This window comes from Oreochromis niloticus, linkage group LG9, assembly GCF_001858045.2.
Source record: "Oreochromis niloticus isolate F11D_XX linkage group LG9, O_niloticus_UMD_NMBU, whole genome shotgun sequence".
NCBI classification, from domain to species: Eukaryota; Metazoa; Chordata; class Actinopteri; order Cichliformes; family Cichlidae; genus Oreochromis; species Oreochromis niloticus.
Window position 1 is genome coordinate 12,351,444 of NC_031974.2, and position 16,381 is coordinate 12,367,824.

General features: G+C 38.7%; 1 protein-coding gene across 1 annotated transcript in view; it reads left to right on the top strand.

Moving 5' to 3' along the window:
• myo3a (myosin IIIA) overlaps positions 1–16,381 on the top strand; it is a 71,845-nt gene that overhangs the window by 1,198 nt on the left and 54,266 nt on the right. Inside the window, exons 2-3 of the mRNA XM_025910536.1 lie at positions 7,366–7,549; positions 11,524–11,658. Of these exons, the coding sequence (XP_025766321.1) occupies positions 7,366–7,549; positions 11,524–11,658 (319 nt within the window). The remainder of the gene's footprint in view (positions 1–7,365; positions 7,550–11,523; positions 11,659–16,381) is intronic.

The following is a 16,381-nucleotide window of genomic DNA, read 5'->3' on the forward strand; positions in this document are numbered from 1 at the left end:
ATTACCAGAGGAGTTTATGTCTTATTCACAAATGATGGTAGAAGGTAGAGTGTGAGGTTTGTTAGACCAGTGTTAGTAGCAATGTGCTCATTTTACTGGACTCTTGTGGTGAAGAAGGCAGCTTTGCCTCCATGAAGCAGAAGACAAAGCTTTATAAATTCAAGTCAGTCCATCTTGACCCTCATCCAATTTGGACATTGGCAAAAAGGGGGATGGTCCCACTTCAGCCTGTGCTTGAATATACAGAAGAAACCAAATAGATAGATAAGCATCAATGAAATCTGCATTATTTATTCATTGGATATTTTTCCAGTATGTGTCTTTAGTTCTTCTGAAGTATGTGCAGCATTTCAAATAAGAATGATGCTGTACTAACATGACCTTATTTACATCTTGCACCAGCTTGATAGCATAATAGAAAGTATAAAAACCTGAACATAGCTTCCAAGTTCAAAAACTGAAGCACAAGCGCCTTAAACCTCCCAGCAGAGCACCACTCCTCTGGTTGCAAAAGGACTTCTGGTTATATATTTAGGAAAAATGACCTCAGGTCTCTTTTGCTATGACAAACATTAACCTGGTGACTTTATGGGCTAAATTGCTACTTTCAAGTTATATGGATTAAAGATTTGAAGCCCTAAGCTTAAAAAATTGCCAGAAATGTCTATTTTTTTAAATAGAGTGTTTAGTGAAACTTCTGATGAAATGTAAAAAATAATACTGATAATACTAACATTAATTTGTATATATGAGGTTAAATTTGTGTTATATTTACTACTTTAGCGGTGATTGAAATCATGACGCTTATGTCCCTGTTTACTGTCTGTGGTTAGCACACTAACATTTTATAATCAGAATCTCTCACTAATGCTACTGTAATACCATGGGTCTGTAAGTTTGATTGGACAAAATCTGTCCTCAAAATGATGTTTGATGATAAGCTGAGTTTAAGTCAGACTATTTCATTTGACAGTTGCTGCAGTTTTAAGCAATGCATTCAAAAATATCAACCTAATAGTCACAGCATCGCCATTTTTTTGATCCATTGCCCAGTAACCATGAGTGAAAATGTCATATCCACAAAACATCCTTCGCTATGCGTTTTGGCTGAGTAAATATTTTTGGCTTGCTGTAGGAACTAATCAAAGTCGGATGATTGTGACAGTAAATGTTGGTATTTTGTGACAGTTCGTGCTTTAGCTTCATGACAATACAGATAATAGTTGCTGAAATGTTTTACCATGTACCTGGTGAACATAAAACAGTACTGTTAATTAGCTAATATCAGAGGAAATGGGCAAAATTACCAAGTTGTATAAAAATCACAAGGACTCTTCTCACCATGAAAGATTTCATATAAAGCAGTAAATGAAAATCATCCCTGAGTTGTTTTCCTTTGTATGTTTCTAAACTGGTGAAATAGTGAGGACTGAAGCACAGGGAGAGTCTGCACACTGTACTGGACCTTTGCCTGCTCTAATCATGAGGCTATTATTGCCATCAGTGCATCTCCATCCTTGGTTTTGGTTCAGCTTCCAGGAGCCATTTGTGAAGCAGCAGAGCAGGAAATGAGGTTGGTGCACTGCAGTTGCCCAAGCCCGGAGGTTGTGCTTGAGGGAGCCACACTTTAAGTCAGCACGTTGATTATTCAGTCCCCCCACCCCACCCCCACTTTTCCCCTCCTCCCAAGGCCAGACAGTGTGTGGGTCATCAGTGGGGGGTACTGGTGCTGAAGACAGAACTAGGATTCATAAAGTGCCGGTAATAGACAGAGACATCACTGCTCCCCAGATTTATTATTGGCCAAAAAGCAGGCGCCGCAAAGCCAAATGATTGATGAGGCTTTGTGACATGGTCAAAGCACTGGACCTACTGTAGTTCTTTTTTTAAAAATGAGACTGGAGCCATTTGAAATGAGTTTTTGGAGGGTGTCTTATTTTTCTTTCTCCTTGGAAATTGCCATTTCCTTGTTATGTCTTTTCCAGTCCATCCTAACAAACTTTCTCCAGACTTTTCTATAATCAGAGTATAATTTCAGCCTTTGTGCGTGTGTTAGTTATCAGGGAAATGCCTCCATTATTCATAATGCTGTTTATCTTGGAGTAATTGCTTGTAGTTCCCCAAGTCACAAATTTACTCCCCCCAAAAAAGAGTCAGTAAATGCATACAATAAAGTAACTGCCTGTGCAAAGAGAAAAGACGAAAGTACAACATTAAGGAGCCTTTATGCATGTGTTCCTGTGAGATAATACCTGAGAAGCTGCATGAATATTTCAGCTTAAGCGTGAGGTTACCAAATCAGGTAACTGCCTATTACATGTCATCTTGCAGAGTGGGTTGTTTTCCTTTACAGTACGGAAATAACAGTGACCCTAATGGTCACAGCTCACCTGATGGTTTATGAATTACAGTATCTATGGAGAGCATAAAGTCTTATTCATTTCAGAAATGAAAGAATCGAAGCATATCTGGAGCTACACAGAGCATGTGTCATGTTAAACAGAAGAAAATCCAGACTTTTATTTTAAGAAACTGTCATACTGAAAGGGTTTGTCTGTATACAAGTGATTGCTTATGCAAGTCTGTGTGATTTTTGACTGACTGTGTCAAATCAGCTGTACAGTACCCAAAATTTTCCATTTAAAGTAGTGAATTGGTTATGATCAATCAGCCAAACACATGTAATATCCTTCCTGACTCGACTGCACGACACGATGAAGACACGCCTCTGCGTGTTCAGGAGAAAATAATCGCTGTGCCATCTGTTAGTGTGTTTGATAAATTATCAGCTTCACTGCTACAACAATTACTTTCTGACAGTTTTGGCAGAATCAATAATTTACAAAGGAAACTATAGCTGCATGAAGTCTCACTTCTCTCCCCTGGACTGTTAATTGTTTTTAAGTGTTTGGTGCACTGACAAATCAAATGTACTATTAATGTAAACAAACGAGATGACTGAAAGGCAAATGATAGCTCGCTTCACACATCATTAGCACTGATAGAGACAGGTTTTGTCAAAATTAAGAAGACAAACAGGTCGTTATAGATTTGTTTTTCACTGGCTTTTCCCTGTGTTGTGAAGCTTTTAATAAAGAGTGATGAGAGTTTGTTTTCTTTAGCCATCATGTCTGCAGCTTTACATCTTAAGAGGCTATTAGTGTGTAATGGATGTGACTTTCTAAGAAGACTGTCATTTGTTCTAAAAGTCATGGCTTTATTACTTTATTAGGTATTCTTGTTGAGCTGCTCATTAATGGACTGGCAGTTCTTTGGGTTAAAATGGTTTGTTGATGCCAGATGTCAGAGGAAACTGGCCAGACTGCTTCAGGTGCCAAGAGTAACTCGAATAACCAACGTTTACCAAAGTGCATCTCTGAACAAACAGCACATGAAATCTTGAAGCAGCAGAAGACCACATGGAGCACCACTCCTGTCAGCTGACAACAGAAAACTGAGGCTGCAATCACAGGGGCTTACCAGAATTAGACAACAGAAGACGTGAAATGATCCCTGATCTGATGAGTCTTGATTTCTGCTGCCACATACAGACTGTAGGGTTAAAATTTGGGTCAAAGTACATGAAAGCATGGCTCTGTACAGCCTTGTATCAATGCTTCAGACGGGTCATGGCGCAAATTTTGTTGCAACTACTAGCCCCAGCTCAGCTGAGTCAGTCTTTCCCTCATTCTGAGACCTCTGAAAACGTTTCCCTGATGGCTTTACAGACTCAGTCGCTAATTCAGTGTCATATTAAATAAACCATGACGTTCATTTGGTAAATTATGGTCATTATTAGAGTCAAGAAGGAAGATCATCCAGAATATCTTGATTGGCTAATGAGGTGTGGTGCCTTGGTTTCTCACGCCTCGCTTTCAAAGCACGAAGACGGCAACGCTGAAAACATTAAGGTCAGTTTTTCATAATGGGGCCAATCAATAGATGATGTCACGTTAGCCTTTTTTTTTACAGTGTCTGCAAACAGTTAGGGCGCTCACTTGTAGCGAAAATAAATATAATCTCTTTCTCAGGTTTTGTTCATCCTTACAATATTTGACTCTCTGACTTTATTCTACGTGTAAAAAACGATAAAGAGTCGGATTTACTGATATAAAATGACTGCATTAAATAAACTTTATGTGAAGCAGGTTTCGGATAACATCAGTCTAGCCCTTTGAACTGAACTCTCAGCCGAGCTCTGCTGTCACTGCTGGGACTCTTTCCCCAGCAGCGCCTGTGTAATGGGACACTGCTGAATGATGCTGAGAGGAGCACCAGAGCAGTCATGGCCTGTTTCACCTGACTCGCTCCTTGTTGTCGTCCGTATACTCGCCCGTTGTTAGCTTGTCTTCTCCAGGCTAATTTATGACACTATCAATTGATCGGCTGCTGGCTACTGGATGTCCTCATGCCTAAGATAATTGCTAAAACCAATTACTTGGGGATAATAACTTTGCAAGTGTTCCTTATTCTTGATGTATAATACATAGCAGAGGTGGCTGGGGCACACAGGAACAACATCCTGCTCTTGTCTGTTGCTGCTGCTGCTGCCATCCACAACTGATACCCAAGCATGTTAATGCACTTAGGAAAGAGTAAGTATGATACTGACTTTTTATACTAGCTGATCCAGTTTCTTGACTTACCTAAACATGTTTGCAGCTTTTACTGCAAACATAAACACATCCAGGTTCCTTCATTTGGATTTCTTATTTGCAAACTTTGGGAGTGGCTCAGCAGTAGCCCAGTGCAGGCTGTGTGGATACTGTGTGTGTGTATGCGTGCTTATGTGAAGGTCTAATCTATGCTTTATCCTTACCATCCATGTGTCTCTGTTCGCTTTGTGCCTTTTCACTGCCAGCACTCAAAGGTCAGTAAAGTTGGTTCACTTGTATTAATTTGGCAACATTTAAATCTGTAACGATTGTAAAGTGTAACTTATGCTTACTATGTGGAGAAGTTAAGCTACTACAGCTGTCGATGAACTGTTTGCAAGATTTGACATGTCTTATTGTTTGTACTCCCAAAAAACCCTTTTATTTCTAATAAATTCTGTGGTGATGCTTTCAAGTTTCATCTATTCACATGGGCTTATTTGGCTTAATATTATGAGGATCTTTATCTGTGTCTTTCCAGTCATAGCCACTTGATTCACAGAATTCTTTTACCGAGCTCGTGCTGTCTGAGTGGGAGCGTTGTGTTTCTTGACTTTGATGAGCCCAGTGAGGCAGATTATTTCAGCTTGTAGACGAGCAAACTTCCTGTGCCAAGGTTAAGCTGAAACATTAACCCATTCATCAGGGTTACAGAGTAGCCTCAAGTGGCCAGACCTCTTGATGAGACGCCACTCAGATCAAAGAGTGTGCCTTCATTTGACTTTAAAAAAATCCAATTTATATTTAATTTTCACATAAACAAGACATAACAACAACAACAAAACTGTATTATTTCTATCAAATAATAGCAAAGCAGTAAATACATGCTCAGTTACACATCTGCATTTCATTATTTGTGCACACAGACTACGGTTAATGCCACAACCTTTAACAGCTAATGAAAAGTGACAGGCAGCCAGTACTCTGGGGCACACAAGCTTAGATAACCACATGCATACAGTCACAAACTCACGCACACTGTCTCCTCTAAAGGGTTACTTCCTTGCAGCTTGTGATCCTGTTGGAGGTGTCCACTGTGAGTCCTTAGGTTTCGCCCTCCCCTCTCATGTGTCGCAGCATGTTGACACACACAGGCAGTGATGTATTATTGAGGATGTCTGTGGAGTACTTGGGCAATGTACATTACAAGTGCAATTACCTACACAAGGAAACATGTATAGGAGTCTAATTGCTCTGCATGGGCAATGGCTGATGATATCTCTGCAAAATAATGTGCCTGTCTGCCAGTGTTATCTTGCTGTGTGCAGGAATCTGTACAATTTAAATCATCATAACTAGTTCAGATAAAATAACTGCAGGAGCTGAGTATAAGATGGCACCCTGGGTGGCAGTCTTCTCTCACCGCGAAATAAAGTGAAAAATGATAATAAAAAGAAGAAGAAGAAGGCATTTTGCATCACTGTGCACTTCCACTCAAACTAGTTTTCTTTTGTGCATGAATGGGCATCTATATGGGGAAAGGCTCATGCTGCAACAGTGACTAATTCCTGCTAATCCCACCGTATCTCCAATCTCTTAGAGCTAGTTTCCAATGGCAGCCCTGCAGCAGGGGAATTGCTAGTGAGATTAGCTTTCGTTAGCTCCTCCTCTGTTTGTGGTACTCACTGCCGGGCCAGGCTGGCCTGCCACTGCTAACCTTTTGCACAGAAATGGATTAATTGTTTTGTTTCCCCCGAAAAATGTGCTGCATTGAATTCGGAGAATAATGTAAGTTTGATCCAGAGAGTTGTGCTTTTGTCTGTGCTTTAGCTTTGTGGATGTGGTTCTTTGAGTTATGGGAACAAATCTGCGATGACAGACAGACACCTTTGAAGGATACACGAAAGACTTGCACTTTGGGTTTTGGCTGTAATTGCATTTCATGTAATTATCTGATTGATCTGCAGAACCTGAACTTTCTTCTGCATATTTCCATGCAAAGACAACATATGGGTTTATTTACTAATAGCTGTTTGCTTTTTAAAATATATATACATATTATCACCTTGCCATTTTGGATGTGTCTTGCTGAATATCTTGACTAATTTGGTGTCAAATGATATCAGCCTTAGAAATTGGGAATGTGTCTGATTGGCCCTGAAAGCAGGAAGCACACCCCTCTGAGTGTTTACAGAAAAGCTGTGACTTTAAGCTAAGACATCCCATTTATCTGTAACGGGACACTGAAGAGTCTTAATGAAGGCAAGCACAGTTGTTGCCTTTATTTTTATGCATTGTTATGTTTTAAAGCTTCAATCTGCTGAAAATCAAAGCTATTTCCTCTAGATTTAATATTTACTCCAGCTATAGATGGGCGTTAAATCCCCTAAAGACCCATTTTAACCCCCCATCTATATTGCATCCCCGGATTATCCTCAAGTTAAACACTTCCAGTTTAATTCCCAAACAAACCAGCGTGAACTTTGAACACTCATCTGATTAAGCTTCAGGTTTTGATTTAGAATCTAAAGGAAGGTTGAAAACATCTACTGTACATTATGTACTTGCACAATAGCTTTAAATCCCCTTCAGCTGAGCTCTTTACTAATGTGTTTACTCAGTTCAGACATGGATTAATAACAGTATAGCTGCACTAACTGGTGTATAATATAGGTCACACACAGCACAATGTTCTGCTCCCCCCCCCACTTACCACCTGCTCCTTCTCTATCAATGACCCACATGTACATGTGTTTTCCCCATTCTGCAGGAGATATCTCCTAAAGATGTTTCCACGATCAGGGAAATCGATTGTCTTTGACAACTTTCCAGATCCGACCGACACCTGGGAAATCATCGAGACAATTGGTAAAGGGACCTATGGAAAAGTCTATAAGGTGCTTAATAAAATAGATGGAAGTAAAGCAGCTGTGAAGATACTGGATCCGATCCATGTAAGTTGAGTTTGTTACGTAGTAAGTACATTGTGAAAGATCTTTAAGACTTCTTCAATATTTTTATGGCCGAAACAAAGAAAATAATGGATACAATTCTGTATTGTAATAAGTTTTTGTAATTTGTTTCTGTAAGTACTGGATCATATCACTTAATCTTTGAATTCAGGTGTTTTCAGTCATTGCCACGGGGGGGAAAATTCAGCACTTAGAAGAGGTCATTCTATAGAGTTCACTGAATTTCAGTGTGGCACTGCAGCGGGATGCCGCCATTGCAACAGGTCCATTTGTGAAATTTTTCCCCTCCTAAATATTCCACATATTTCACATCTGACATCTGTAAGTCATATTATTACAAAGTGGAAGAATTTAGAAACCACAGTGATTCAGCCACAAAATGTCAGACCAAGAAGTTATAGAGCGAAGTTGATCAGTGCCAAGTGCACAGTGTGTAAAAATTACCAACGCTGTGATGACTCACTAGCCAGCAACAGATGAACCAGCAACAGGGTCATGGACGGTCAAAGCTCACTGATGTACATAGGGAGCAAAGGCTGACCCTTGGGTCTGATCCAACAGATGAGCAGATGAGAGTAGCTCAAATCACCAAAAAATGCAATGCTGGTTGTGATAGAAAGGTGTCAGAATACACTGTGCATTATAGTTTGTTGCTTATGGGGCTATAGACCAGTCACCGTGCCCATGCTGAGGCTTGTTTGCCACCAAAAGCGCCAACATATACCTCTCTGACCTGTCTTCCCCATGTGATGTTTTTGTGTAATGTATGTATGGTCGGAGGGTAAGATGGCGCCGCGATTGCGTGCAATAGGTCGGCAGCCTTAACATGAAATTTCCCCTTGTGGGACTAATAAAGGTAATAAAGGTATATCAATCAACAAGATGCCAACAAGCACCAATCGAGCATCTGTGGATTGTGCTGGTCAAACAAGTGTGAGGCCCCCAACTACAGCAAAAGGGGGGACCAAAACAATGTTAATGCCTGATTGGTATATATAGCTATACATATTGTTTTGCTGTTAGTGATGGCACAAGAAGTACACGCTAATGACTTGTAACTTGACACTTAGAAAAACCTATTGAGAAGTAAAGAGTAAAGGCCCCACCATCTCACAAAGAAAGAAAAACGTTTATAATGTGAAAAACCTCTGGCTTTGCAAGCACAAAAAATCAAATCGTCAGTGTAGTCTGACTCATTAGCTCTGCCCTCGGTAAGATAAACATCACTCTGCTCTGCTTTGTTCTCAGCCTGTGAAGAGAATAAAGCTAAGCAGGTTGGAAACACCTCAAGGGAGATTCTTGTAACTATTCCTCCCATCTACAACCATCAGCAAATTATCTCAGCAAATTGCCTCTGATGATATCAGTTTAGCACTCTGATCATTTTGGACTTGCTTTGCTTGTGGGGTGCTTTAGCACAGAGCCAAAACACAAATTTGGCATTACAGCAGAAGTGTGTAAAGAAGGAGAAGAAAAAAAAGAAACGGCCTAAAGAGAAGAAGACTTTGTCACGCTGCAGGGAAACACGATGTTAAACATGACACCGTGGGACTGATCTGTCCAATAGAGTCAACATTTTTTATAATTACTATAATATAATTACCATATTTGAGTAGTCTGTTGCCATTCTTCATCTATTGTGTTGTCTATTTTGAGTCTACGTTAAAGTGTATGGTTTATTTCGAGGCATTTAATAAGCAGCAGGTTTCATCTATTAAACACACTCTTCAAGTCTCATTAATTTTGGGGGGAATTTGTTTCTTATTATTAAGAAACGCAAAGCGCATCATTACCATAATCTTAATCACTGCACTCATTTCGTTCACATATAGAAGATGCAGTACACATTTTTTGAATACTGTATGTTATGTTTGGATTCAAGCTTTATCTTTTTTTTTTTTTACTTTTTTTTGATGAAAAGCGATTTGTAGTCCAGTAATTTTCTATACTTTTGCCTTCTACCTTAAGCTACATTAAATGTATAAAGTAGGAATGTCAAAGTCACTTTACATTGTGGGCCACATATAGCCACTTTGATCTTAAGTGGCCTGGATCTTTGAAGTTCCCATTTCTGTCAGTGTAAAAAAAAGTTTAACTGCACATTTAGTCCCTAAGATACCTTCATATATAGAAAGGTGCAATTTCAACAAAGTTTCAAGTAGCTTGTTGCCCTGTCTTTGTTGTAATTATAAAACTATTTTTGTTTTGTTTTTTACAGACAAAACATGAAAAAAACTTTGGTTTAGTATGAATGTAGGAAGTCTAAAATGTATGCCCTCCTTCACATTTTCCAAAACCATCCATTGGGCCGGATTAGAGTCTTGGCTGTGCCCATTTTGGCCCCCAGACCTCATGTTTGAAAACAAAAATCTGGTTTTATGACACTTTTTCCCAAGGTGTCAGATTTCCCATGCCACCAACTACAATAGGATTCTGCTCAGTACTATTTACTGTAGTACTGCTACTGCTACTGTTTATCACTTGTGATATAGTACTATATACTGTACAAGATTAAATGTCCACCAGCATGATTTGCATTATATGCTAAAAGTTCCCATTCTTTAGGCTTTAATAACCGTGCAACATACAAAAGAAGAGTATACCATGACTGCTGTATTTAACATGTCCTGGATACGTCCTTTCGCCCACATTAAATTGCAGAATAAATGATGGAGACTTTACATAATGTCCGAAGGTCGGTCGCTCTGTTTTTCTTGGATCAAATCAGGCAACCGATGACGTTCTTGATATTTAAAAAGGTTGCAAAGCAGTTAAATGGGGAGCTGCAGATACACGTCTTAGAAATCACAGGACAAAGAAATGAATCATTCTAAAGTCTGGTTTATGGACACTACATTGGCTGTGAAACTGTGATATCACCACAACTCTGTCACTGTTCTCTTGAATGAAGATTGTCGAGAGTATTCTCCTCATCACTGCTGGTGTAGGAATAGAAAAAAGTTGACACAGAAAGCAAATAAATCATAGTTTTCTCCACAAAGTCTAGAAGGTAAATAAAGGTTAAAAAAAAAATGTAAGCAATAATAACAAAGTATCCATTCAGCTGATCTTTAAATTGTTATTTTCTTGGCTAGAGTTAAACTAAGAGGACCGAGAAGCAGGATCCAATGGATGGTTAGCTCTGCTTAGCCTAAACACTGTAACAAGAGAAAAATAGCTTTGTAAATGTAACTTATCAATCAGCCAATCCAATCCAACTTTATTTATAGAGCACTTCAAAAACAACATGGTTGACCAAAGTACTTTCCAGTAAAAAACAGTGATAAAAGTTAAAAACCATACATTAACAATTTCATACAAATACACTAGTTATTAATGAACATTATTGTTAGTGAGCGACTTACATGTCATCTGATATTTGATATATTTTATGTACTACATTTTGTAAATTGAAAATTCATTTAAAATTCTGGTTTTGCGTTTTGAATTTTAGATATTTTGCTCTCTTATATTTCTTGTCATTTCTTAATCTTTGTATTCAAACATACAATTATTTTAATTTATCATTTTTGTTCTTTTTACAAATTACTTTTTTACCTTTGTAAAGAAAGATTTTATTTTATTTTATTAAGCTAAAATGATTCAAGCTATTAATTTGGTGTGTTTGGTTACATGGTTTTTAGCTCGTGTAACAAAGCAATTCCCCAACATTGGCATTATAAAAAAAAGTAAAAGCTTGTACCTTATGTGGAGCAACCCCCTCCAGTTCATAAGTTCAAAGCCTTCTACCTATATGAAAATGGTATTAATATTATTTAACTCATGCCTAGACAGTAGTCCAGGTAGTAAATAGTATTACCTCTATTACTCTGTTATTTGGCATTAAACATTCCATGATAAAACATGGCTGGTAAAAAAATAGCTAAAGATGAGATTGTAGGTGTTAAAATGTGTGTGTCGTATGCACTGAGCTGATCTTTGCTCTTGTGTTTCAGGATATTGATGAAGAAATTGAAGCTGAATACAACATCCTCAAAGCTCTTTCTGACCACGCCAATGTGGTCAAGTTTTATGGGATGTATTACAAGAAGGACATCAAATGTGGGGATCAGCTGTGGCTCGTACTAGAGGTAAGAGCACAACATTGGCTGTGTTTTTGTCACAGGCAGATTTGACTTGGACCTCAGAGAGCGTATACTGTAGGTGCAAAACCCTTATTATACTACAAACAGGAAGTCTTGCCAGGTATGTACAGCGGTCAGGGATTATCTAACAGTTTTAGCCACAATGGGCAGTCTAGGAGTTTACTTATAGGGCACCTGGGGGATTTGGTCGCAGGCCAGTTAGTACCAGGAGGGGGGGAGGTTAGATCGCGTGTTGTGAGCACCCTGCTGAGAGCAGCACAGCAGGGATTTCTGTTAACAGGAGCTGTCTTCATGAATTAGTTTATACACCCTCTGTATAAAGTTGGAGCACAGGTTGAAATGTTCCTTGTTGTAGTTGATTTCTGTTGTAGAACTGAAGATACAACACACCGAAATTGCCTTTTCGGTATTAGACTTTGCTTGTTTGCACCTGCTGATGCACGAGAAAAGCCACATGCAGCCGTGATATTTTTCATGAAGGTTCAAGGGGACCTTGCTGCTGCTTTCAGTACTCCTCAAAAATCCTTCCTGTCAGCTCCCCCCCATTCTCCATCTTTCTCTTTTTTTTCATTTTCTGCTGTAGCCCTTTAGAAATGTCAAGCTCCAGACAAACATGTAATGGAGGTCAACCTCAGAGGAGAGGAAGTGTTTGTGGGGTCAAACACTGTGTCAGATATTGGTTTTCTTTGCCTTTTGGCGGTCGGACCATGTAATTTGTGTTCCTGCTTTGATAGAGAGCAGTACAAACCTGGAGATGTCTGGAAAACACTGTCAGCAAACTCGAGGAGGTTTGATAGGAAATGAAACAGCCATCGTCCAAAAGGGTGGTTGATGTGTTTCTTTATGTGTGTGTGTGTGTGGTATTTCTGTCGAATAGACTATAATGTAACGTGTCTCAAGGGATGGAAATGTTGGTCTGCAGGTTAATTAATCACTTTTTTCTGAAATATCCCTTAAATACACATGCACAAGCCCCAGAGAGCATTTCTTGCTGCCATTGGTAAACCACTGTTTTCTGTATGACTTTGACAATTTATGATTTTATAGCAAGATAGATTGCTGTAAATTGTGGTTCACAGATGAAATATTATCATTGTAGAAGTCTCTCAACTTTTGTAGCCGCCCAATAATTAGGTCAAAATGTCTATTTGTTCAACAGCTCATGGCCAAATCAATGAAAAACTGAATGAAGTTCCCATTAATTTAGTGTTTAGAAACAATATTGGGAAAGATATTGATCCCTTTTGAAGCAAACATAGGTGCTCTAAACAAGTCTAAACATGTCTGTGATGTTGCATCTCAAATGAACCTAATCAAGATGCCTTTCTATTAGGTTCATTTCACACCGGGAGGTTTTCAGAAACAGTGTTTCAACAGCTTTATTGGTCTTTTATTTTGAAAATTGACAGGATTGTCTGCTATTCCTACATCTGACTTCCTCGCTTGGTGGAGTTTGCATGAAAATAGACCATTTTAAGGGACGAGTCCCTTCTGGAACACTTCTGAAATGTGCTGTAGCTGTGGAACTGGCAGCACTGGTTTGAATGGGTGTGAAAATCTCCAAACAGAGACCTGCCCGGATTCAGGGTTACTGCTTCATGAAGCGAATGAATCAGGTTAAAGATATCAATGTGAGCAAGTGAACAAGAAGAAATTCCCAAGGGGAAAATGGTGGACAGCAAAGGAAAGCAGTTCCGAGAACCAATTAACTGAACAGACACAGTATTAAAGTGAAATTATACTGACACACACACAAACACACTGAGACCACAATGCAGTGAAAAACACATGTTTTTTACTTTTTGAGGGCTTTACTTTTTATTGTGATGCATCATACATGATTGTCTTGCAGTGTATCGAAAGTCTGACAATAACCGTCTCATAATACCATTGCAGGCAAAATGCAGTATCACGATATTGCATACTGTGAGTAGGGACGTACCTATTTGACATTTGGCTTGGATACTAGACTGGATATTGATGACGACAGGCCAATCGATTCACTTCAGTATTCAGTATTCACTACCACGTGTATTAGCAGCAGCTCAGGATTTTATTTCAACAGCATGCTGTGATTAAGTTAGCTGAGATGACTGAACAGCTATATTGACGTCACTCTCAGACTTAACTATGAAAAGAACATGTTGTCACCAACTCCATTTATATTATTTAAGTGTTTTTGTGTGAGGAGGAGTAAAAGGAGGTGCACTCAGACTGAGAGGACAGGATAGGCCAGCTAGGCTCTAAATAACAGCAGCAGCCTGTGACAGTCACACTTCACATGAGATGATATGAGACCAGTGCAAATAAATGTAGTAAATAACAAAAATGCAATTTTAAAATCTTTATGTATTTTTGTGCTGTTGTTGCTTATCATCTTACTAATAATTTCTAGTCCTAGTTAGTGATATTATTGGTGTATCAGTTTATTTGTTACCTTTTACCTTTTACAAAGTTAGGAATTTAAATCGAGCCTGATGTTGAATATAAAGAATGATTTTCAATCTCTTTTTCATGCTTATAATTTTTTACTGATGTTAGATATCTGAGTGGCTCCATGGTGTGGCATTTTATACATTTGCCTAACAAACAAAAGCCCCCCTGGGTCATTTCTGTGAAAAGATCTTTTAAAAAGTTTAGATCTAAATGTGCTGAAATAGTTGATGTTGGTACTTAGCTTGAAACAAAACCACGTACAAGCTTGTGGCATAGATAAATGAATCTCTTAGTACCACAATTTACCCGACAAAAAGTTATGCTAACCTTTAACCAAAAGCCCCTTTTCCCCAGACCATCTACAACCAATTTCCCTTCCTAAACATCCAAACTCAGTCTCAGGCTTAGGGCTAAAAAGAACAAATACAAAAGCTAAATGAAGACCGACAGGATTTCCATTTACGTTAGTCATCCTGTTCTTCAATTACGCAGCATTTTTTTCCACTGTTAGGAGATTATTGTTGCACACTGAACATTTTTCCATTGTCAGGTACAGCAGTGCTAGAACAGAGTGTCCATATTTCTGTAATCCAAGCTCAGTGGGCTTCACATCAACAGCAGCACTCTTATGCTAACCCAGTAGATAGTTTTCACCTCTCCATCTTGAGTTTCCTTCCCCTTTCATCACTCTCCTTTCTCCTGACCTTCGCAGAGGACCCTGCATTTACTTCTCTCAGATATCAAGATGCTGAACCATGAGACAGCACCGTCCTTTTGAAGGAAAACAAAGAAAGTGCTATGGGTTTTTTAAGATAGTTTCACATGAGTGTTCAGTGAAATTATCTACCAGGGCTTAATTCTTATGAGTAAAACTATAAATCTGCTGTGATCTTTGTTTACTCCCCGTGGTTACATATCCACTCAAAATTTCCCTTGCAAATACGCAACCAGCAGTCCAAATCTGGTGGCTAATCCTGAGGCTGAAATCACTGCCTGACAGTTTAATAAGTGGCTGTGTTGAAGCTGTGTGTGTGTGTGTGTCTGTGTTTTTGTGCTCTGAAGTAGATGCACATGGGGTTTTAGCAGTAAAAAAGACAGGAAAGCAGGGAGTGAGGTGGTCATTCACCATGGTTACTGGCCCTCCTTTCTAAACTGTAATTTTCCATCCTTTAGCTCTGCTGAGAGGAGCCTTTCTCTGCCCTGCACTGACAGCAGACCGCTCATTATGAACAGAATTCATACAAATTGCATCCGCTACTTTGTTAGCCCTTCATTGGGGTCGACGAGCTTTTGGCTTTGCCTCTGTAGTGTTCTCCTTTATCACAGCAGATGTGGGCAGAGATGAGCATGCTTTCATGTATAAAGGCCTAATATTGCTACCAGAGAGCTTGAAAATACTTCAAAGAAAGTGACGCTAGGGCGACTTTTATTCTCCGACTGGAAATAAGGAGCTAATTTAGATGTGCATGTCATTTGTGAGTCATTTTTTTTAAATGTTCACCATCTTCTATCGAGCTAAAATAAAAAATGTTGGAGTTCTAAATCAAAATTGCATCACTCTGAGGATGTGCTTTAAAATGTCATTAGTTTTATTACTGCATTGTTGTTGCACGTATCAACTTGTGAATAATGACAAGAGTAACTATTAAATAGAGAAACAGCTGTAAATCATATTGAAGAACATTTTTCAAAATGTTCTCGCAGCTTCAGAGAAATCTATAGCAGGGGTTGTAATGTTTACTATCCAAAGACCCACTCTTGAGCAATTTTTGACCAGAGAAACTCTAATAGAGCATGTTTGAACTCTATAATGAAGTTGAGTATAAATCAGCCTCCTGTCATTAATAAAAGGCTGAAATAATTGGACCTTTTTTGGTCCAGCTGCTCTACAGGAGACCATTCGTGATTGTTTGGAACTTAAACTTTGCATTTTCAATACAATAATATTATGTTTTTGTTGCATACATGAAATTATGAAACTAATATATTAAAAATTGCCTGTCTGTCCACAGTTCACTAAATCATTCCTCCTGGTGTATTGGTCAGATTTTAATGAAACAAGATTCATTTGGATATGACTGTTTGCAAACTTCCATGACTTCTTAATTTAATCCTCATTAGTTTGTACAATATAGCCAGCCAGTAACAAAACAAATGTATAACTTACTTTCTGTACTTCAGATATTATAGTAACTTAAGGAATCTATGTGTGCAAATTAATTCAATTAAACCCCGACCGCTAAAGTGAGCAGCTCAGAGGAGAAGCAGAGAA